The following is a 25442-nucleotide window of genomic DNA, read 5'->3' as shown; positions in this document are numbered from 1 at the left end:
CGGACTGGATCCAATGCTTTTGATCCAAATTAATATGGATCTGGACTCTATCCAAAACCCATATTAATCATAATTTGATTCAGTCCAAGATCCAATTGGGGTTTGGATATGGATTTGGATCTTAGATCTCAATCCAGATCCAAAACCCATACCCAATGAAAATACAGCTTTAAATTCACTTTTTATATTTAAATTAAAGTTAATTGGAGCTAAAAAGACTCCCAAAGGGATAAGGGACCCTCTGGAAGTTTCTACACATTTAATTATTAATAATTAATTAATTAATTCCAAATTTCACTTTTGTTAATTAGTTGAGACTCCTTAGGAGAGTCCTTAAAGGACTTAAGGAAAGTAAAGAAGGTTTGAGAAGGTCTAATTAGATTATGAAAGAAGATTGAAAAAAGTCAACTTTAGAATTTTAGTAAAATTGAGAAAGTAGAGACTCCCAAAAGAGGAGCTCTCTCTCGCTCTCCAGCCCATCTAGAAAGGGGGGGGGGGGGGGTCACCCCCCTAGTGCCTATATAAAGATCAAAAAATAAAAAAACGTGAACCCTAAAGAGAGAGAGAGAGAAAGAGGGAAAAAGAGAGGAAAAGATAAGAAGGAAGAAGAAAAAGAAGGTTTCTTCTCCAAACACCCATCGTTTTTTTCAGTTTCTCTCGATCTTCGGTTAAGGTACGGGTCTTCCACTTGCGTCAAATGAGAAAAAGAGCATGGATTTGAATTCTATGCAAGATTTTAGTGAAAATTCATAAAAAAAGAGTAAATCTGAATATTTACTCTTATATGTATGGATGGGATTAATGAACTTCCCTGTTTGAGGCTTACTTTTCTTGAATATATATATTATAAAGTGCCGCAGATCTGGTCCATATCTATAGCACTATGGTTGGGAAGGAAACATGTAAGCGATCTGCATATAGTTGTATTTTCTAGGCATATTTTCTGCTAATGGTCATTCTTATGTTAAAACAATTTTTTTATCATGCTAGAACGGTACGTTGATTTCATATTTCATGGCAAATGGTTGTGTATTGGGGTTATGCGAAAGCTGATTGTAAAATCAACATATACATACATATTTGCAAGATTATTTGTTTACCTATGCTCACCAAAATGAAAATCTGCATATGCATGACTGTAAAGGGGTATTCATACAGGAACATAAAGTCTGAACTTGTATTGAATATTGGCCATATGAATTTGTTATGCATGCATATCCGAAATAGAACATGTTTAGTTCCTGCACATTGAAGTTTTGCATATGTTTTTGTAATGTTGTTGGGCTGACGGTACTCGGCTGGGCTGCTAGGCCCTGGCTGACCTGCACAAGTCCGGCCTGTGCAGGGTGCTTACAGGGATTTTAAAACCCCAGCTGAGTGCCAGTCAGCTGGGTATACATATATTATTTTTGAGCCGGCTGGCTTGTCAGGCCTTGAAATCTTGTTTAGGCCCAGCCAATTGTCGGCTGGAATGGTATTTAAAAAAATATATATATTTAAACCTTTTCAGTGGGCTGGCTGGCTGCCCAGCCGAACAGTTTCGGCTGGGCTAATACAGGGTCGGTCAGGCCCCAGCCAAACCACGTTCAACTGGGCAAGACAGGGCCTGTCAGGCCCAGTTGAACCTGGTTCAACTGGGGCTGGGCCAGGTGATTGTGCACTTTCAAAAAAAATAAAGACAGAAAGGTTTTAAAAAAATTCTATTGTGCTGACAAGGGTGTTGCCGAACCAAGTTCAGCTGGGCGGCAGCATGGCCTGTCAAGCCCAGCTGAACCAGGTTCGGTTGGGCTAGTGATGGGCCTGTCAGGCCCAGCCAACCCAGTCGGCTTCGATTGGCCAAGTATAATATATATATATATATATATATATATATATATATATATATATATATATATATATATATATAATCAGATTCCTTTTCTGTTTCATCTAAATGGGTCATGTGTTTATTTAAATTCTATTAAAAGAAAGCAACAATGCATGCCATCCTTTGACCAAATAATATGAGAATTGCTATATAATCAAATCTGTTAGTTCATGCTTATTGTTTACACAGTGAAGCTTGATTGGAATTCAGTTATGCATGTTAATTTCCAGATTTTGCTTTTTGTGTTAGACTTAGCCTTATGCATGCAAAAAAAATGATATTTTTCACATGCTTAGACTTGTTATGTTATGCATGATCAAGGTGTTAATGCAAAGTTGCTTTATGTGCCAGTACATACATGAAATTGATGTGTTTTGGCACGTACATCATAGCATGAGTGTTCACTTGTTATGTTGAGGAAGTTCATGAATTGAAGCATGTAAATGGCATGATTATGTGAATACATGCATATGAATAATGTTATTCATTCATATCTCTAAATTAACATATATGATTGTGCATTGAAAAGCATGTGAGAAGAATGCATAAGTGGCATGTTCTTTATGACTTTTGCATTTGGATACATCGATGATCAAAAGTAGATCATCATAGGCCGTGTGAGCCTTGAGCATGTATTGCTTTTTAATTTAGTTGTTTATATGCATCGCAAAAATCAAACATGAAATTATTGTTCTAATTGCATTGTTCCATGTTGCCACGGGCTGAGGTCTCGTAATGAGCTTCGCATGTTGATTTGTGAACCTATGTTATTAATTTTGCATGTTGAATTGTAAAATAAAAAAATTTAATTAATAACAAGATAAAAGAAGAGAATAATGTAATTTACGCTTCCTCAATGTCCCTTATTTAGTGTGGGAATCTTGGACTTTGCGGTTTTGAAAAAACGTGAGGATATTAAAACTCCGTGTGCGTTGTTGTGTTCCTGAACCCGATATTGAGGTTCACCTCCCAACCACGGTTTTAGGAAGATTCCGCCATTTTTCCTAAGAGTGGTGTGTAGACACAGCTGTTGTTTTTGATATACCAAAAAAGTAACATTATGGTTGTTGATTTCCATAATGTCCCGGCATTAGATGTTGATTTCTAATATTTTGATGAATGTTGATTCCTGATATCGGTCGAGGGCTAAGTGTGGAACCCAATCATAAAATACAAATTGTGTGTTAAGCTACAACCATTGTTATCAAAAACGCGCATTGAGGCGCAAAATGCATGCCTCGCCTTGAGGCGCAGCCCTCTGTGCCTCAAGGCACAAGCCCGAGGAGTGAAAAAAAAAATTTACAACAAGACTTCAGAGACATAATCAATAAGAGTTTTGTAGGTTAATCTCATATATTTTCCAGTTATTTCAGTTATGTAATCAGTTTTTTAGTATATTTTAACTTTTGTTGGTTAATCTCATATATTTTTCAGTTATTTCAGTTAAATAATTAGTTTCTTAATATATTTTAACTTTTATTGGTTAATCTCATATATTTTCCAGTAATCAGTTTTTTAGTTACTTTTATATGCTAATCTCATGTATTTTAACTTTTGTAGGTTAATCTCATATATTTTCCAGTTATTTCAGTTATGTAATCAGTTTCTTAGTATATTTTAACTTTTGTTGGTTAATCTCGTATATTTTCCAATTATGTAATCAATTTTTAGTTACTTTTATATGTTAATCTCATATTTTTTAGAATAATCTCATATATTTTAACTTTTGTAGGTTTAATCTCATATATTTTCTAGTTATTTAAATTATGTAATCAGTTTCTTAGTATATTTTTTAAAAGAAGTGTATTCTCCTGTTACGGGTCACGGGTCTGGAGATCCAGACCCGTGATCATTAACGTGTCATTAATGGCACTGTGTGTAATTTATACTCTTGTAAAAAGGGTACTTTTGTACCCTAGTCTTATACTTTGTATGTTATTATAAATGAGATCATACAGCAGCCGACCCTGTGTATTGGGGTTATTGGCTTCTTTTCATTCTCTGCTATCTCGCTCTCTCTCTCTCTTTCCATGTCTCTCAGCTCTCACGAGTGGATTAAAACCTAACATGGTATCAGAGCATCGCTACAGCTGAAGCTGAAATCGATCCAAAAAGGTACGTTTGAAAGATCCCTTTCTCCTCGATATTTTTTTTTTCTTATTAAGTCAAGAAAAACACCTTTGTTTTCCCCAATCTCGTCTGCATCTCGTCTTTCCCGATCTCGTAGTTTTGATCACCTCTTTTCTTTTCTGGTTTCCCCAATCTCGTGGTTTCCCCTCTTTCCCAATCTCGTGGTTTATCCATTTTCCCAATATCGTCTGCACATGTTCTATCTCCAGGTTTCCCCAATTTTTTTTTATCCTGAGCACGTGTTAGTTCAGTTAGTGCCCTTATATCACTTTTGTTGCCTCTATTTGTGCAAGAGTACAAGGTTGACTGGATATTGCTTGTTGTGCCACAGAAGAAACTTCATTTCTTCTCCTCTTGTCTGAGTTACCCAGTTGAATATCTCTTCGTTCTGCCTTTCATATATTTTGCTAGTTGTCTTTGATCACAGCGGCTGAATATAGGTCACACAATCGGGTTTTTATATTTTGCTAGTTGTATTCAGCCACCTGCCTTTCGTTTCACAGTGTGAATTCATATTCACGAATTTTTTTAATTTCTGCTTTTCGTTTCACAATCCAATATTCAATCACTTATGAAAATCAGAAATCTGACAGATTTTTAATTTCTGCTTCAAATTCAACCACTGTCGTCGGCCATTGATCTGAATTAGTTTCTGAAAAAAAAAAGTTACAGAAACTGTAAACAGACTGTGCTAAACACATTCTTAACATTGTAAAACATAGATTCATTTCCTAGTCAGTCGGTCCTTTCTTCAAGTTTCCTCAGTCAACTCGTATCTGAAAAATTAAACAATGGTAACTTCTTGACTTGGAAGAGACAAATCATACCTTTTATTAGGAGTCAGGATCTTTCTGGACATCTGGATGGATCTATTTCAGTTCCTCCTGAATTCATATCACAAGAAGAAAGGGACAATAAAGGGGAACCTACTACAGTATATGTTAGAAATCCTGAATTTGTGGCTTGGATGAAAAGAGACCAAGCGCTTGTTGCTTATATCACATCTACACTGTCACAAGAGGTACTTGTAGCAATTCCAGATGACTGTACTGCCATGCAACTTTGGAACAGACTTGTTCAGACATACTCACAGGTTTCTCAGGCCAGGATTATGTTTCTTAAAAGAGAATTTCAAATGTTAAGAAAGGATTCCATGACCATCATGGAATACTTGAACAAAATGAAGGTTATCACAGATCAACTTGCAGTTGTTGGAAGTACAGTAACTGATAAGGATTTGGTACAGCAAACTCTCAGTGGATTGGGACATGACTATCATATGATTGTTACTTCATTGTTATGTTTACCTGAGCTCCCCAACTTTGAAGATCTGCGTGCAAAATTGTTACAATATGAGATGAACCTAAAGGGGTTTTCTGAAGAATCATCTATGCATACTGGGGCACAAGAAGTTCTTGCTACAGGGGTTACTTATGCACGAGGACAAGGAAGCTATGATATCAAGGGAAAGGGAGCACAAGGGAGAAGTGGTCAAGGAGGTCGTGGATTATTGCCTACACCTAACACATATACCAATCCACAAAGACAGAGGCCAATTCCTACCTGCTTTCTGTGTAATAAAAAGGGGCATATCAAAGCTAATTGTTGGTTCAATCCCCTAAATAAAGGAAAATCAACACAAACTGAAGCGAAAAGAGGCACAGACAGTACAAGGACCAACGGAGAAGTAAAGGAGTTATTGTTGTCAGCTTTAGCAGAATTAAATCTGAAACAAAATGAGCAAGGTACTTGGTACGTGAACTCGGGCACGGCGACTCACGTTACTGGTGATGCAGGTAAGCTCCTAAAACTTGTTCCTTACATTGGTAAAAGCAATATAGTTACTGGAGATGGATCACACCACTCTGTCTCTCATATTGGAAACTCCATTATACCCCTGTCTGAATCTTCTATCAATCTTTCAAAAGTCCTTTATGTTCCTGAAATCAAGAAAAACATCGTTTCAGTTTCTAAACTTGTTGATGATATCAAAGCCTCAGTTGAATTTACTCCCTCTTCTGTTCTTGTCAAGGATCTCTGCACGAATGAGATGTTCGCTAGAGGAAAACGACAAGGCAATATGTATGTCTTTCAAGAAGATCCTTCAGCACATATTCGCTCTGCAGATCCAAACTTGAAGCTCCAATCATTATTGCCTTCTGAAAATTCTACTTGTGTCTTCAGTGTCTCTGAAATCAATAAGCCAAATCTTTGGCATGGTCGTCTAGGTCATTGCAGTAGTAGTTTCATTGAAAAGCTTGTTTCAAATAACCTTGTTCCCAAGTCAAGTTTAAGAATAAATGTCGATGACAACAAATGTTCTAGTTGTCTCTTATGTAAGAGTCATGTCTTACCGTTTCATTCTATTAATAAAAGAGCTTCAAGACCTTTTGAGACTATTTGTTCTGATGTTTGGGGGCCTGCTCCAGTTGCTTCCATATCTGGAACAAGATATTACCTTTTGTTTGTTGACAATTATTCTCGTTATTCTTGGATATTTTTCATGAAACACAAATCTGAGACTTTCAAGTTGTTCCGAAACTTCCATTCCTTTGTCAAAAACCAATTTTCTGAAAACATCCTTAGTTTCCAATGTGACGGAGGAGGTGAATTTTCTTCCATTGACTTTACTAACTTTCTCCAAAGTAACGGGATAAGGAAAAAGGTGTCTTTCCCCCACACACCTCAGCAGAATGGGATTGCTGAAAGAAAGCATCGCCATATTGGTGAGAGTGCGATGAGCATGATGCATGACAGCAGTCTCCCGATCACCTTATGGACAGAGGCTTTTCATTCTGCAGTTTATGTGATAAATCGTTTGCCCATGACTATTTTGGAAAACAAGTCTCATCACTTGTGTCTTTTTGGTGTACATCCCAACTATCATGATTTGCATGTGTTTGGTTGTTTATGTTATGTTCATGTTGATAGTTCAATGAGACATAAGTTTCAGGACAAGGCTCTGAAGTGCAGGTTTGTGGGTTATGCCGATGACTATAAAGGGTACAGGTGCTATGATCCAGTGAGCAAGCGCATCAAAATATCAAGAAATGTCATATTTGATGAATTGAATTTTGATTGTCGATATACTAGTTCTTCAGAATCAAAACCTGAAGTTGAGGCTTATCACCCTTGGTTGAATTATGAACTTCTCCCCGAAACTAGTGAGGTTTGCTCGAACTGTACTCAAAAGAATAAGGAATCTATGTCTGCTGATGAAGTGGTTGCTCATGAAAATACATACCCAACTTCGAATCCACAAAGGTATAAAGGTCTTGTCTACGCTCGACGAGAAAGAGAGTCGCCCACCATAATTAATTCAGACATGGACACATCCTCTACATCCAACATTGTTGATAATAGAAGATCCACCCGTACTCGTCATCCAATTGAAAGATGGGTCAGTTATGAAAATTTCTCATTGGATTTTCAACTCTTTCTAACAGCCTTGAATAAAGAAGATGAACCCACAACGTTCTCTCAAGCATCAAATTCCAGAAGATGGATTGAAGCAATGAATGAGGAGATGGAAGCTCTATATGAATGTGGTACGTGGGATGTCGTATCAAGACCACCTAACAGAAATGTTGTTGGTTCGAAATGGGTGTACAAAATAAAGTATAAACCAGATGGCTCTATAGAGCGATACAAGGCGAGACTTGTAGCCAAAGGTTTTACACAGGAGCAAGGACAGGACAATGATGAAACCTTTAGTCTAGTGGTAAAGATGGGAACAATCCGGATTATACTTTCTTTAGCTATTGAACATCAATGGACTATTAGCCAACTTGATGTGAAGAATGCCTTTCTTCATGGAAATTTGAGAGAAGAAGTATACATGGAACAACCCACTGGCTACGAGAAGGTGATCCTACAAAATATGTATGCAGACTAAAAAGGGCGATATATGGATTGAAGCAGGCATCTCGATCTTGGTTCGACAGTTTCTCTGTTGAAATTCAAAAATATGGTTTTAAGAAATCTCTTATTGACCACTCCTTATTTATCTTTAAGAACCAGGACACAATTACTCTGTTGTTGATATATGTAGATGATATCATCATCACTGGTAATTCCAATGAGCACATTAAAGAAGTGAAACATCTCTTGAATCAAAGGTTCAAAATGAAGGATCTTGGCAAGCTACGATACTTTCTTGGAGTTGAAGTCGACAGTACTTCTGAAGAGATGACTCTCACCCAACATAAGTATACCATTGATGTTCTAAATAAAGCGGGTATGAAAGACTGCAAGCCCTTGGGCACTCCTAGTGTCCTTGATCAAAAGCTTAGGTCTCAAGATGGGGATCCATTTGATAATCCCACACAGTATCGTAGCATAGTAGGTATGTTACAATATCTCACATTTACTCGTTCAGATATAGTCTACTCGGTGAATCAAGTCTCTCAGTTTATGCATGCACCATATGAAGGGCATATGGAAGCAGTTAAACGGATACTTCGATACCTCAAGGGAACTGGTGGGGATGGCCTCATATATCAGAGAAAGACAAATGGGCAAAATGCACATGAGATCACTGCTTATTCTGATGCGGACTGGGCAGGAGATCCAGATGAACGCAGATCGGTATCCGGCTATTGTGTGTTTGTTGGGATGAATTTAGTTTCTTGGAGTAGTAAAAAACAAAAGGCTGTTGCCAGATCCAGTACAGAGGCTGAATACAGGTCAATGGCAGCCGCCACTGCTGAAGCTACTTGGATTAGACATTTACTGACAGAAGTAGGGGAATCGATCTCTCGATCACTTCTTTTGTGTGACAACCAGAGTGCCATTAGAATGTCTTTTAATCCAATCCATCACAGTCGTGCCAAACATATTGAAATAGATCAGCATTTTGTGAGACAAAAGGTAGAAGAGAAAGAGATTGAGCCTGAATTTGTACGAACCACAGATCAAGTGGCAGATATATTTACAAAAAGATTGACGAAAGATAGATTTTGGATGTTAAAAGGCAAGTTGTTCATGGTCCAAGATCATGCACAACTTGAGGGAGGGTGAAAAGAAGTGTATTCTCCTGTTACGGGTCACGGGTCTGGAGATCCAGATCCGTGATCATTAACGTGTCATTAATGGCACTGTGTGTAATTTATACTCTTGTAAAAAGGGTACTTTTGTACCCAAGTCTTATACTTTGTATGTTATTATAAATGAGATCATACAGCAGCCGACCCTGTGTATTGGGGTTATTGGCTTCTTTTCATTCTCTGCTATCTCTCTCTCTCTCTTTCCCTGTCTCTCAGCTCTCACGAGTGGATTAAAACCTAACAATTTTAACCTTTTTTGGTTAATCTCATATATTTTCCGGTTATGTAATCAGTTTTTTAGTTACTTTTATATGTTAATCTCATGTTTTTTAGAATAATCTCATATATTTTAACTTTTGTTGGTTAATCTCATATATTTTCCAGTTATGTAATCGGTTTCTTAGTATATTTTATCTTTTGTTGGTTAATCTCGTATGTTTTCCAGTTATGTAATCATTTTTTTAGTTACTTTTATATGTTAATCTCAAATCTTTTAGAATAATCTCATATATTTTAACTTTTGTAGGTTAATCTCATATATTTTCCAATTATTTCAGTTATGTAATCAGTTTATTAGTATATTTTAACTTTTTTTGGTTATTCTCATATTTTCCAGTTATGTAATCAGTTTTTAGTTACTTTTATATGTAGATCTCATATTTTTTAGTACTTATTTGAGATTTTCTATTTCTTATTGATTGTTAATTAATCAATAAAGCATTTCTTTATTTATTTGTATTTTTAGATATTTTTTTATAATATTTTTTAAGTTTTCAAAAAAAAATTGAGGCTTACGCTTTACGCCTCGCCTCGGTTTTTTGTGGAGCGTCTCGCTACGCCTCAACGCTTTTCACAACACTGGCTACAACTGGGAACCTAACTTGACCTTGGGAATTGTTTACTCATTTTGAGTATCCGCGGGCAACAGTAATAAAAAGAAGAACTAAAATTTGTGTGCATTTAATAAGAACATGGATATAAAAGAGAACTCTGATAAAAGATAATAATTTATTCATGCATGTACATTGATGTCATGCATATTCCTGTTATGCATTAGATCATGCATATTTATTTGTTTCCTTGTGATGTATTGGTGATTGCATGATATTTGTGTGAAAGTGTCTTCAAAAGAGACACTATGATCAAGACATTAAGTTCTTAATGAATGAAGTGTACACGAAGGCACAATAAGAACACTTAGAACACTTGTGCACAAAGGCACCACCCAGAATGACTCACAAATGCACAAAAAACATAAAAGAATATGGAAAACTTTATGGCTTTGACTCAAAGCCTTATATCAATACAAGAGGAGAGGCCCATATTTATAGGGCATTAAAAGAGCCTTGGAGGGGCTCCACGTCTAGTCGTTGGAGCCCCTCCAATGGTCACAAATGTGACCATTGGAGGGGCCCAACAACTAGAGTGTGGGCCTCCCAAGGTACATGAAGTACAAAAAATAAAAAGAAATAAAAAAAAAATAAAAATGAAAAATGAATAAAATACAAACATATTAAAAAAAGATGAATATGCATAAAATAGAAGAAAAGACTAAAATAAATACCCCTACGGTTAATACAAAAGAAAATATATATTTGTATATATAAGTAGATAGATACATGTACATGTATATGAAATATACATGTATATGTATCTCTTTATATATATAAAATATATATGTAGGATTACAAGTTATGGAATACAATTTAACACCCCCCCTCAAACTTAGGCATGATGACCGAAAGTTTGCCCAGAAGAAAGTTGAATCGAGGAGAGCACAACGCCTTGGTGAAGAAATTTGTCAACTGATATTCTGAAGTTACATATGAAAGATCTATGACTCCTTTCAAATATGTTTCTCGAATACAGTGGTAGTCTGTTTCGATATGTTTTGTGCGCTCATGAAAAATGTGGTTTTTAGCAATATAAATTGCACTCTCGTTATCACAACATAGCTTGGTGGGCCCTTCTACATTAATCCTCATATCTTCTAACAACTGATGGATCCATACAATCTCAATGGTAGTATTTGTCATGACTCGGTATTCAACTTCGGTAGAGGATAACGACACCTTTTATTGCTTTTTACATCTCCATAAAATTAGTGAGTCTTTTAAAAACACACAAAAGCTAGTGATAGAGTGACGATTATTTGGGTCACCTCTCTAATCAAAGTCAGTATAAGCTATTAAATTTAATTCAGAGGATGAGAATAAGAACACTCCCTTATTCAGTGATCTCTTTATGTATCTGATGATCCTCAAAATTGCATTCATATGAACGGATGTTGATGCATGTTGAAATTGACTTGCAGTATGAACTGCATGTGAAATATCTGGTCTAATAATATTCAGGTACATCAAGAATCCTACAAGTTGTCTGTAGGGAGTGGGATTCTTGAGAAGAACGCCATCATCAATTTTCATTTTGGTTCCTACTATAGCAGGAGTTTCACAAACTTTATCATCTATAATACCTAACCTGTCAAGAATCTCAGAAGCAAGTTTAGTTTGAGACAAAAAATAACCTCTGTGTGAATATGCAACTTCAATTCCCAAAAAGTAGGTCAGAAATCCTAAGTCAGACATCTCAAATTTATCTTTTAGAATGGATTTTATGCTCTTAATTCCTTTAGTATCACTTACAGTTATTACCATATCATCAACATATAAAAGTAATATAACTATTCTTGCGTTGAATTTTCTGGCAAACAAGGCTCTGTCAGTGAAGCATGAGGAGAAACCATTTTTTAACATTATAAAGTTAAATCTGTGCTTGTTTTAGACCATAAAGTGCCTTTTGGAGACGAAGAACTTTTCCTTTAGGAGTCTCTGTTCCTGGAGGAGCATCCATATACACTTCTTCATTTAGATCGCCATTTAAAAAGGTGTTTTTAACATTCATTTGAAAGATGTTTCGTTTTTTAATTGAAGCGACGGTAATGAGGCATCTGACAGTAATCATTTGTGCAACAGGAGCAAATGTTTCTTCATAGTCAATTCTATATTTTTTACTATATCCTTTGGCTACTAGACAAGCTTTATATCTTTCAAGAGATCCAACACCCATCTACATCCTATGTTTTTCTTACCATTGGGAAGATCTAGAAATTCCCAAGTCTTAGCTTTTCTGAGAGCTCCAAGTTCATCATCCATAGCTTTTATCCATTTAATACTTTTTTTTGCTTCTTCAAAGTTTTTGGGTTCTACATGTGAATGAATGGCGCTAAGACAAGCTCTATGTTTAGGTGTAAATGAATCATAAGAGATTAACCTAGAAGGGGTTTTCATATTTCTCTCAGTTCTTCACGGATTTTCTCCATTTGAAGGGGTAGTTCTACTAGATTCATTATATTTTTCTATTGCACTTCTAAAACTATTCTTGTCTCTATGAGTATACGTGATAGGATCTCTAGATGTTCCTTTATCAATATGTTGATAGGTAGATGGGTGAGATAAGAAGTTATTTTCCTCCACTTCATTATCACTAGAGTCATTACGAGTAGATTCATCATCACTAGGATCATCGTTTCTAGATAATAACTCAAATAAAAAAGAATAATCCATATTTTCTTCATGAGGTTCACAACTTTCAAAACCACTAACATTTTCCAGAAAACTCACATTTCTGGATACATATAATTTGTCATCTTTAACATCATAACATTGAAACCCCTTTTGAGTTTCAAAGTAACCAGGAAAGGCACATGTGATAGCTTTCGGTGAAAGTTTGTCATTCTTGTCTGCAAGAAATAAACATTTGCATTAACTTATTATAGTCGGGTTCTTTTGTATACAATATTTCAACAGGCAAAATTTTGTTTAAATTTTTAGATGAAAGCCGATTTATGAGATAGACAAATGTAAGAGCCGCTTCGGCCCAAAAAAAATTTGGAATGTTTTGCGAGATATATAGGGTTCGAGTGGTTTCAATCATATGTCTATGTTTTCTTTCGGCTAATCCATTTTGTTGAGGCATTTTTTGACAAAAATTTTTATGGAGAATACCATAACTTTCAAGATGAGGAGATTAAGGAGAGATGGAAAGATTATTTTGATAAGCTATTTAATGATAGTCATGCTCAAGATCTTGGAGACTTCTCCATTCCTTTTCATGAGATAAATCGTGACTTCATGCGCAAGATTCAAAAGAAAGAAATTGCAGAGGCTTTGAAGAAAATGAAATCAAGAAGGGCAGTTGGCCCAGATGTTATACCTATCGAGGCTTGGAAATGCTTGGGAGAGAAAGGTTTAGAATGGTTGACAAATCTTTTTAACTTGATTTGGCGAACAAATAAGATGCCTAATGAGTGGAGGAAGAGTACTTTGGTGCCTTTATATAAGAATAAGGGTGATATACAAGATTGCACAAACTATCGTGGTATAAAACTCATGAGTCATACTATGAAACTTTGGGAGAGGGTGATTGAGTCTAGGTTGAGGAAGGTTGTCATGATATCGGAGAATCAATTTGGTTTTATGCCTGGAAGATCAACTATGGAAGCTATACATCTTCTTAGACAACTTATTGAAAGATATAGAGAGAGGAACAAAGATTTGCATATGGTTTTTATTGATTTAGAGAAGGCATACGATAGAGTACCTAGGGACGTTCTCTGGTGGACAATGATGAAGAAAGGTGTTTCTCTCAAGTACATTAGTATAATTAAAGATATGTATAAAGGAGTAGTAACCAATGTCCGCACTTGTGGAGGGGTGACAACCAATTTCCCGATAACGGTTGGGTTACATCAAGGATCTGCTTTAAGCCCTTTCCTATTTGCAATAGTGATGGATGAGCTTACGAGATCAATTCAAGAAAATGTACCGTGGTGTATGTTGTTTGCTGATGATATTGTTTTGATTGATGAGTCTAGAGCTGGGGTTAATGCTAAGTTAGAATTATGGAGACAGACATTGGAAGCTAGAGGTTTTAAGTTGAGTAAGAGTAAGACTGAATATATGGAATGTCGGTTTAGTAAGCAACGAAGTAGTGATGGGAGTGTAGTGAAGCTTGGTGAGCAAGATATACCGATGAATGATTATTTCAAATATTTGGGATCCATCATTCAAAAGTATGGAGAAATTGATGGAGATGTAAATCATAGGATAAAGGTTGGGTGGATGAAATGGAAAAGTGCTACTGGAGTGCTGTGCGATCGTAGAATGCCATTGCGGTTGAAGGGAAAGTTTTATAGGACGACTATTAGACCCGCTTTACTATATGGTACGGAATGTTGGGCTGCCAAGAGACATCATATTCAAAAAATGAGTGTAGCTGAGATGCGGATGCTTAGATGGATGTGTGGAAATACAATAAAAGATAAGATTCGGAACGAAGAGATACGTAAGAAGGTAGGTGTTGCACCCATTGAAAATAAGATGCGAGAGAATCGTTTACGGTGGTTTGGACATATTCGGCGAAGGCCTAATGATGCTCCAGTTAGAAGGTTGGAGAAATGGGAAAATATATTAGTTAAAAGAGGTCGGGGTAGGCCTAGGAAGACTTGGATGGAGATGATAGGAAAGGATATGAATGCTTTGAACCTCACCGAGGACATGGCGTTGGATAGAAATGATTGGAGGAAAAGGATTCATGTGGAAGACCCAAAATGAATTTCTTTTTTGGTTCATATCGCTGACCCCAATTGTTTTGGGATGAAGGCGTAGTTGTTGTTGTTGTACCATAACTTTCAAGATATCTTTTGAATTCATTTGAAAGATATTCTCCTCCATAGTCTGTTCTAAAAATTTTCAAGTCTCCATTAAATTGATTTTTGATCATCATATGATAAGTTTTGAATGTCGTAAAAACCTATGTTTGTGCCTAAAAAAATATATCCAACAATATCTAGTGTAATCGTCAACAAAAAACACATAATATAAAAACCCCCCTTTTGATAAAAACAGGTGTCGGTCCCCATACATCCGAATGGACAATTTCAAAAGGTCATCTTGTAAACATAGATCTTTGATTGAAGGGTAAACTTTTCATTTTTCCAAGAGTACAATCATTACAAGTAAAATCACTTATACAAAGATGTTTAACAAAGGGTAAATAAGCAATCTTAACAATGTTGGGATGTCCAAGCCTTTTGTGCCATACATTAATATCTTTTTGTTGGACAACATTACAAAAAGGACTTTTTGGAATTTGGAGGAAGTCGATATAGTATAGATCTCCCCTCCTAGAGTCTTCCCCAATCAACCTCTCGGACCGGTGATCCTGTATCCAACATTTATCAGATGAGAATTTTATATCACATCCATGGTTCGGGAGTTGAGAGACTCAAAGCAAATTTAAGTTTAATTTTGGTATAAATCCAATTTTTGAGATAAAAAATCCTTGTTTTTCAAAGTTTCCAATTCTTTTGATTTCAAGAGAAGTTTCATCTGCGGTTGAAACAAAAGATGGAGAGGGGTTTTTTGAATATTCGAAAAAAGAACAAATACTTGGGGACATATGAAAAGAGGCACATGAATCTAAAAGCCAAGAAGTTTTACCGAGAGGAGAAGAAGTTGACTTGGCGGCTCCGAAAATTTCCCCCTTGATAAGAGGTTAAAGTGCTTCCACAATTTGATTCAAAGAGAGAGCTCCATTGGAAGAGGATGAGCATTTTTCCTTTTGACGTTGAAATGTGGTAGCCATGGCTAGCAATTTCTTCTACTTTGGGCACACCGGTTTGATGTGTCCTGATTTCTTACAAAAGTGACACACAATTTTGCTATAATCTCTTTTTCCGTCTTGCCCACTATTTTTCCTTGGTCCTTGATTTTGATTTTTGAAGTGAGGAGGTTTATAGGATCTCAAATTGTTTGCCGGTCTTGAAACGGCATTAACACCTTCAATTTCTTTTTTGGTTGGAAAGTATTTCAAGGACACTTGAGTTATTTTTTATTATACCCATACGGGTCTCTTCCCCACTTAATTTTGTAATTACGTCTTCAAGAGAAGGGAAAGCAAAAGAGAATAGAAGAGAGGATCGTATTTGTTCAAATTCGAATCTAAGCCCATTTAGAAAGTTAAAAAAGTGATCATCCAATTGTTTATGCCTAAGCTCAATGGCTTCTCCACACCATTTGGGCTCAAGCATGGCAAGCTCATCCCAAATAGAGGACAACTCCGCGAAATACTCTCTAATAGTCATTTCGCTTTGTTGTAGGGTCAAGACCCTTTTTTGAAGATAGTACCTGTGAGACAAATTCCTTAATGTGTACATTTTTTCAAGATATTGTTATGCTTGAGAAACTTTTTTGAATTTGATAATGTTGGCATTGATTCTTGTCTCAACGGATGAGAAGATCCATGATAGGATTTTGAAATTTATCATCTCCCATTCCTCATGTTCCTTACTATAGTCTTCAAGAGTCTTGATTCTTTCTTCTCCTTCAAGAATCTTTATTTCTCCTTTTTCCACCAAGGTAATCTTTGGTTCCGGTTCCGGTTCCGGTTCCGGTTCCGGTTCCGGTTCCGGTTCCGGTATTGTTCCTTAGACATATCCCCAAAGCCCTTTACCTTGATGGGGGCTTCCATATTACCAGCCCAACCATGATAATTTGAACCATTGAGTTTGAACCCAAGAGAGAAATGAGTCTTTTCCCCCATTTGTAAAGAAAAGAATATAGAGAGAGAATTCTTACCACCAACGGATCTTTAGATGTGGTATGATTCTCACGATATATATTGTAAGAAATCTCCACGCCGAAATTCAAGAGAAAGGTAGACGCATGGCTTTCGAGGCACACGATGAAAATAAAGTAGCACACGATCCTCTTCAATAATAACCTTGTTCTAATACCATGTGAAAGTGTCTTCAAAAGAGACACTATGATCAAGACACTAAGTTCTTGATGAATGAAGTGTGAACAAAGGCACAATAAGAACACTTAGAACACTTGTGCACAAAGGCACCACCCACAATGGCTCACAAATGCACAAAAAGCATAAAAGAATATGGAAAACTTTATTGAGCAATTAATGGCTTTGACTCAAAGCCTTATATCAATACAAGAGGAGAGGCCCATATTTATAGGGCATTAAAAGAGCCTTGGAGGGGCTCTACATCTAGTTGTTGGAAATGTCACCGTTGGAGGGGCCTAACGACTAGAGTGTGGGGCCCCCAAGGTACATGAAGTATAAAAAATAAAAAGAAAGAAAAATAAAAATAAAAAATAAATAAAATACAAACATATTAAAAAAAGATGAATATGCGTAAAATAAAATAAAAGACTAAAATACCCCTACAATTAATCCAAAAGAAAATATATATTTATATATATATAAGTAGATAGATACATGTATATATATATATATGAAATATATATGTACATGTATCTCTCTTTATATATATAAAATATATACGTAGGATTACAAGTTATAGAATACAATTTAGCAATTTACTCCCTATTGCATGATAAATGTCTTTATTGCTTAATTGAAGTTCCCTATTGATAATAATTGTTCCCCCTTACTTAGCAATTATTTACTATTGCTTGAATGACTATTTGGATTATGAATTTGTCATAATTGCATCCCTCTAAAATATTGCATGATTCATATTTGTGTTTGTTTTACTTATTTGATTCATTAAAGGGACCTATACGCAGGATCTTTGATTCTGACACCCCTACTTTTGTGTTTTTACAGTCTCTGAGGCCCAGTGAAGGGACCTGCTTTTGCAAGGAGCTACGAGGGTTGCACGACTACTTGATTGTTTCTTCTTGAGACAGCGTGGCTCCACATTTTACTTTGTTTATAGTCATTTGCTTATGTTTTCAGACTATATGAATTCAATTAATAAAGTTGGTATTTTAGTTTGGATGATGGGTGTAAGATCTCTTGTGGTTGTGGATTGGATATAACTGTAAAGGCTCGGGTTTCTGGGAATGTTTCGACAACTGTTTTAAAAAAAAATTGTCATTTATTTTTACGGGTATGAGTTGGGGTCGTTACACCATTACAAGAGCTAATAGTATTTTTGGAGTTTTGGCCTTATGGCTTCTGATACAAGGCTTATCAGTGGGGTATTTTACTATATGTGATTGTATTGCATCATTTTGTAACAGTTGTCAGAGCTTGATTGAGGTTTTGGGTGCTTATTTCTAGCAGCAATTGAGTTTCGAAGATGTCAACCTTATTATACTGCTATATTGGTCATGGTTCTCTAATATATTGTTAATCTCAAGTGTTAATTGATAGATTTGGTTTTGTTGTGTCTCAGTTTGCCATATTGTGAGGTATTTTGGGTATTGTTCTTGCTTGTTATTGGCATCGATTCACCTATTGTGAAGGGTAAACTGTTGTAGACTTTTATTGGGATTCTTGGGGTTTACTCATCAATCTTGTGTTAGGAATTGCATAGTGGAGGCTGGTTCTGCTGCATTGTGTTTGTTATGTTGTGCAGCATTCTAGGAGGTTGTCGTTTGAACTCCCATTTCAGGCAGTGATAATGTGTTGAGGGTATCGCCTATATCGAGTTGTCGATCATGATATTTTGATATTTGCAAGCTTTGAATGCTGATAACGCATGCTGCTGTTGTGACTGAGATTGTCTTATCACGAGGAGTTTCGTGAGTAGTTCTTGCTCACTATTTCTATCAGTTCATCATTAGTGAAGAAACAATACTTGGTGTTCGGTTTTATTGGCACTTCTTGGGGAATTTTCTTATAATAATTATGGTGTGGGCTACACATTGAGGCCCCTAGTTGGTGCTTGGTTTTTGTGATTGTTGCTCCCTTTTGTGCAGTTTTTATCTTGTGGCTTGGAGGAAGTGAATATGAAAAAGGACTATTAAGTTGAGCTTGACGAGGACGTTAGTGTTAAAATATATGTAATCATATATATATATATATATATCATCATACCAGATAAAGGGTATTTTTGTAATTCTATTCATTAGGGCATTTTAGTCTTTTTACATGTATTTTATTTTTCATCTTTTTTAACTTTTTTATTTTTCATTTATTGTAAAAATGCATTTAATGCATTGCATTGGGGGTCCCAACCAAAGGAGTCATTGGACCCCCAACGGTCACAAATGTGACCGTTGGGGGGGCCAACGAGTCCCCTTTGGGCCTCCCAAGGTCTTCTCTCTCTCACTTTTTCTCACTCTCTCCCTCTCTCCTTTGTGTATAAATAGAGGGGCATTCCCCCCATGTAAGGTATGGCTTTTCAAGCCCTCATTCAATAAAGTTCATATATTTTTTATGTGTTGCCGCTTTGAAGGCTTCTTATGTTGTCCCTTAGTGGACTATTTCTATATTCCCCATTGTGGGTTTGGGTTTGTCCATTCATTGGATCGTGTGAATGCATTAAGCATTCTTGTTATACCTTTCCGCGTACTTTCTTACAGTTAGGTCCTTTAAGAAAATGATTGGACAGATTAATTCATCCAAAGGAGGTGGTGCCGAAGAATTCAAAAGAGTTACAAGCCTTATCCATATAAATCTTTTTTTAAATGAAGTACCTTTCCAAGAAGAATCTCATATCCAGGAGGTGAATCCATATAAACTTCTTTCTTTAATGCCCCATTTAAAAAGGCATTCTTCACATCCATTTGATATATAGCCCAACCCTTGACAGCAGCTACAACTATATAAGTGTCCTAACAGAGGTCATCCTAGCTACAGGTGAAAAGGTTTCATCATAGTCTATTTCATACTCCTAAGAATAATCTTTTACTACTAATCTAGCTTTGTATCTCTCTAAGGTCCCGTCACTCATGGTTTTTACCTTGTAGACCCACCTACAGCCAGTTTATTTCATGTTAGGCAAGTCGCTTATTTCCCAAGTTTTGGATTTTTCAAGTGTCTCTATTTCGTCATTCATGGCTCTTATCCATTCGGGGTATTTTTTTAGCTTGATTATAGGTAGCTGGTTGAAAATATGATAGAATTTTGCTAGACAAGCCCTATACTGGGAAGAAAATGATTCATATGAAATAAATCTATCAAGATCTCGAAAGACTCTACAGATCTTATAAGTTCACCTAACTCTTGTCTTTCTAAGTTTAAATAGTTTTTTAAGAAACTAGGTTGTCAATCATCTCCACGTCTACTATATTGAATTAGTATGGGATCAATTTGATCAAGATTTGCACCATCCTGGATATTGAGATGAGGTTCTTCAATACTAACATCATTAATCAAGCAGTCATCATTGCTCTTAGGTAATAGCTCAAGCAAAAATGAATATTGAGTACTTTTCTTAGGCACACTTTGATAAAAAATACTTTTTTCTTCTAAAAAATAGACATTTCTAGAAACATAGAGTTTGTCCTTTTCAAAATCATAACACCTAAATCCTTTTTGGATTTTTCCATACCCAAAAAATACACAAGGTATGGCTTTTGGGAAAAGCTTATCATTTTTGTTGGTAAGAACAAAGCATTTGCATCCAAAAGGCCTTAATTTAGAATAATCGAGAGAGATTTTAAAAAGTTTTTCATAGAGAGAAATGTTTTGGAGTTTGGCGGAAGGAAGTCTACTAATAAGATATATGACAGTTAAAGAAGCTTCGGCCCAAAACTCTTTTGGAACATGTTAAAATTAGGAGTGTCATAGTAGTCTCAACTATGTGCCTATGTTTTCTTTCGGCCAAACCATTTTGTTAAGATGTATTGACACAAGATCTTTGGTAAAAAATTTTATTTAGTTCAAGATACTTTTTTAAATCATTTGACATAAATTCTCACGATGAATTAGAGCAGAAGGTGAAAATATTAGTTTTAAATTGATTTTTGACAAGATTATGAAAGTTTTTCGATATTCCAAAAACTTCATGTTTGTGCCTAAGAAAATAAATCCAAGTGAATCTAGAATAGTGATCAACAAATAACACGTAGTAAGTATAACCATCTTTTTAAGGGATGGGAGTGGGACCCCATACATCTTAGTGCACTATATCAAGTGGTTTAGAGGTGAAAAAAGTCCTTTTAGAAAAAAGAAGAGCTTTCATTTTGCCAAGAATGCAATTGGTACAATGAAATTCTTCATTACAAAAAAATTTCAAATGTGGTACATAAGACAATTTGGATATGCTAGGATGTCCTAGCCTTTGATGCCACAAAACAATGTCCATATTTTGTACATTGTAACAAAAAGTGTCATTTGGAAGGTCAAGTCGATCCATGTAGTAGAGATCTTTTTTATAACCTTCCTCAATCCACTTCTTCGTTGTAGATCCTACACCTAACATAGGTTCCCCGAGAAGGAGACACTACACCCATAGGCAACAATTTAAGAAACGGAAAGAATGTTTAAATTTAATTTAGGTAGAAATCTAAATTTTGGAATGAAAAATTTTGAAGAATTTTTAAAATTCTCAATATTATATCAAGTGAGGACCCATTGGCAGTAAAAACATGAGTTTTGTTTGAATTAGTTTTACAATCGGAAAGTAAAGATTCATTTGGGGTCATAAGAAGCTCCGGAATCCAAAAGCCAAAAAATCTTACCGGGAGAAGATGAAGTAGAGATGACAACTCCCGAAATGGAGGAAGAGGAGGTTTTGGAAAGTGGTTGTATGGCCTACATGAGTTGGCACAAGGTCATGGTTCCAACGGATTTGGAGTATCCATTGGTTCCACTCGTCGTCTTTGGAAGTTCCCACGGGTGCCACATTCTTTTCTTCTCTTCCTTTAAACTTGGGGCAATAGGGCTTAATGTGCCTCGGTTCTCCACAATTGTAACATATGATTTTCTTTTTTGCATCATCATTGTGAGAACTCCCATAGTAAGGATTGGAAAAGTGAAGTGGTTTGTAAGCATAGGTGCCAAGGTCCACTTCCAGCTAATACATTATCCTTAGATTCTTTGGATTCGGATATGGATCTAAACCTTGTCACATCCATACAAACTTCGGTCAATACTTGATGTAAGGGAAGATATTTTTCCTTATGAATAATATTAACCTGAACTTGTTCAAATTCGGGTCTAAGGCTTTTCATAAATTGAAATAGTTGCGCTTCAAGTATTCGCTTCTTCATTTGAAAAGCATCATTAGGGATTTCCCATATTGGCTCTAACTTGGCCATTTGATCCCAAAGCCTCTTTAAAACACTATAGTACTCTCTAGAAGCCTTGTCACCTTGTTTACAATTATGGATCATATCTCTTAGATCCCATTTGTAAGCGGCATTTTTGGGTATAAGTTTGCTTAACAAACACTCATGCTTCGTCCACCCTCTCAAACTCAAGTATGTTGGAGCATGGTTCTTCATACATGCTTCCCATAAATAGAGAAAGGATCTTAGCATGGCCCACTTCCCATTCTTTATAGGCTTTCTTGTATTCAAGCAAAGCTTTTTCTCTCTCAACTCCCTTGAGAGTTTCTTCCTTAGGTTCCCAATTCTCTCCTATAGTGGTTTTAGTGAAAATAGGTTGAGGTTCCGAGGTGTAACCATCAACATATTGCCATAATTCCTTACCCATAAGAATCCTCTTCACAACGGTCGCCCACATATTATAGTTTCCATCAAATTTGATAGGAGTAACGATAAGAGCTTCTTTTTTGGCCATTGGAGAGAAAGAGAGAGAGAAAAGAAGAAGAGAAGTTGATGACTACCATGTAATGAAACCAAAAAGAATATAAGGATTACCTCTAAGAGCTCCAAGAATGCACAAAAGTAAACCTCTTATGGGACAAATACAATCTATCAAAGGAGATACACAAGCACAAGCAAAGGGCCACTTATGGGCCTAATACAATCTCACAAAGGAAATACACAAACACACACACTTAGAGAGAAACAAGTAAAAAATATGTTGTATTAGAACAAATATGCTTAGAAAAGCATTATGTTTACAATGGGGAAGATCCCCTTTAAATAGACAAGGAGCAAATGGGCTAGTCCACCTAGTGGTTGGACTAGCCCCATCAGCTACAAATCTAGCCGTTGGGACTAGCCCAATGACTAGATGGGCTGTCCAAATGGCTAGTTAGGCTGTCCCAACAGCTACTTTAATACAAAAATTAAAAAACAAAAAATATAAAAAGTTAGCCCTAACAGGCAGTCCCTATTATAAACAGCAAATGACCAAAATACCCCTGATAGGTATTTCATATTACATACATAAATATATGTGTATATATATAGCAGTCAATGTATGTTAACATGAGTCAGATAGAACTGCAAGGCAATGGTGGCTGTGCGCTTGGATTTTCATACTAAAAGCAACAAGTTTTCTCCCAGCTTTAAAACCATATATGAAGTGAGAAAGCTGCCATGAGAACATCAAATACTAGTAAGCCAAAATGAATGTAAATATCGATTCAAACCTGTGGGAACTGATAAATCCGAAGCTTTGAAACATCTGCAATTCTCTTAACTGTACGACTTCCCATATCAGAAGAAAATTCCTGCACAATGCAATCCAGTTAAGTGTGATGTAAAACCAGTCATCAGATAAAACTCAAACAATGGGCACTAATTCATTAAAAAGTAACTACATAAACAACAAAATGAACAAAAACGATGGAGAAGAAAACAAAGGACACAGCACCTGATCTCTGAAGACAGTGAGACCTTCCTTCAAGCTAAGTTGGAACCAATCACGGCAAGTCACTCTGCAAGAATTTCAACATTAGCATTCGGAAGCAGAACAAGAAAAAGAAAAAAAAGGTAAAAGGCAAAGACATCTGACAGAAAAGCCAAATATATAGCAGAAGTTTTTCAGAAATATATACCAGAATATACCATCAAATATTAACTCAACTTTACAATTTTGAACAAAAATACCATTTATCACATATATTACCATCTATATGGTCCATTCCGAAGATAGAGAAACAAAAAGCAAATGAAGCACATGAAAATTCTGCTAATCAAGGAAAGCATTATTACCGATTGCCTGTCCAGTTGTGAAAATACTGCAACATCCAAGACCAACAAGGAGAATTAAGATAAATAAGCAAAAAATTTAAAGACAATCTCTGAAGTAGAAATCCTTTCAGAAGTGGAACTATAGAATCAACCTCATGACCGATCACACCCAATATGGAAGCATAATCCATATCCGTAGCTGTTTCTGGAGATGCCAAAACAAGCTTTGAGTTGAATATCTGCTCAAAGACAATCAATTCAACAGAATCAAAGAAGTCCTCTATCATTCTCAATAAATTAATGAAACCAGTAGAGTTTTAACTTTTAACCAAAAAAAGTTGCATACATTGAGGCTTTTGTTTTCCATAGCTCCCCTGGAGGTCGATCCAGACAAAAAGGAATCAGAAACAATGTTTCAGTAAAACCAAAAATAGAAAAGCTAAACAAATAAAAAACTGCATGTACTAATCCATACAGCAGGCAGTTAAAGATAAAAAACAATCATATTAACCTTCTATCCACCAAATGGCAACAAAGAAAATATTCCCAACCATGTAACATGGGTACTTCCACTAGGTCCTGATACAAGTGTCCCACCCGTCTCATACCCGAGCCCAGTACTAGGTACTAAGGAGTATGGGCTAACTGGGTTTTGAACTTGACTTTAGCCATTTTATTGGTCTTGTGATATAAATCAATGTATAGTTTATGCTCAACATAAAAAATGTCTACTATTGAATATATATATTTTTTATCAATGTGTTAATCACATTCCTTTGACTTGCTTTAGACTTTTAGTTTGTAATTAATAGTCTATAACTTTGTATCTAGATTACATAGAATGCACACTTTTGCATGTGTGTGAGCACATGCGTGTGAGTATATCAGTAGCTATGCACTCATCTTTTTCAAAATTTGTGTGTTGTACCCACCATACCAGTGTCACACCCTGTACCTGTACCTGCACCAGTACCTAATTTGACAGATTCCCATTTTATTGGTTGATTCAGATTTTTTTCATTTATACCCAGTTTACATTTCTTTTTATATTTTGAAAAGAATTGAAAATATTCCAAATTATTGTCAGTTAAACATATTCCACAATTGAATTCAGACAAGATCCACAAGGATCATAAAAGAACAGGCTTCGAGATATGGACGCTCACATATTAAAATCTGGTACAGCCACAATGTTGAAGAGATCCAGGTCATACTCCAACCCAAAAATCTATTTCAGAAAAAACAAAGAGTAGAAGCATATACTTTAATTCAACTGAATAGATCTATTAGAAGGAAAAAATATCACATGTCAGTGCTGGTGCACTAACTTCTTCATCCCATTTCATGGCTGCCTTGAGAGCATACATGGCATGTGCAGTCTTTGGCACATCCACCGCTCGTGTCCAAATCCTAAGTGAGATTTTGCGGCCTGTACAGGTCACAAAAGTGTCATCTCTGCTTTCCAATTTCCCTGCAACTAACGCAAACAAGTAACATGGTTTTTTGAAGGGGTCCTCCCAGAGAGCATAGTGTTTTCCACCCTACAGAAAGCAGTCAATTGCAGAATCAATATTTTTC

At 36.0% G+C, this 25442-nt stretch overlaps 1 protein-coding gene across 1 annotated transcript in view; it reads right to left on the bottom strand.

The window, feature by feature from the left end:
* Nucleotides 1-25442, bottom strand: part of LOC149844999 (puromycin-sensitive aminopeptidase-like) — an 84072-nt gene that overhangs the window by 12484 nt on the left and 46146 nt on the right. Inside the window, exons 10-16 of the mRNA XM_089986727.1 lie at nt 25193-25405; nt 25031-25092; nt 24211-24238; nt 24017-24103; nt 23886-23911; nt 23545-23608; nt 23321-23401 (exon numbers count right to left, since the gene is read on the bottom strand). Of these exons, the coding sequence (XP_089842853.1) occupies nt 23321-23401; nt 23545-23608; nt 23886-23911; nt 24017-24103; nt 24211-24238; nt 25031-25092; nt 25193-25405 (561 nt within the window). The remainder of the gene's footprint in view (nt 1-23320; nt 23402-23544; nt 23609-23885; nt 23912-24016; nt 24104-24210; nt 24239-25030; nt 25093-25192; nt 25406-25442) is intronic.

The sequence above is a fragment of the Nuphar pumila genome, chromosome 2 (assembly GCF_984573655.1).
Source record: "Nuphar pumila chromosome 2, dmNupPumi1.hap1.1, whole genome shotgun sequence".
NCBI classification, from domain to species: domain Eukaryota; kingdom Viridiplantae; phylum Streptophyta; class Magnoliopsida; order Nymphaeales; family Nymphaeaceae; genus Nuphar; species Nuphar pumila.
The sequence above is the reverse complement of the archived record's forward strand: the minus strand, read 5'-3'. Positions and strand labels throughout refer to the sequence as shown.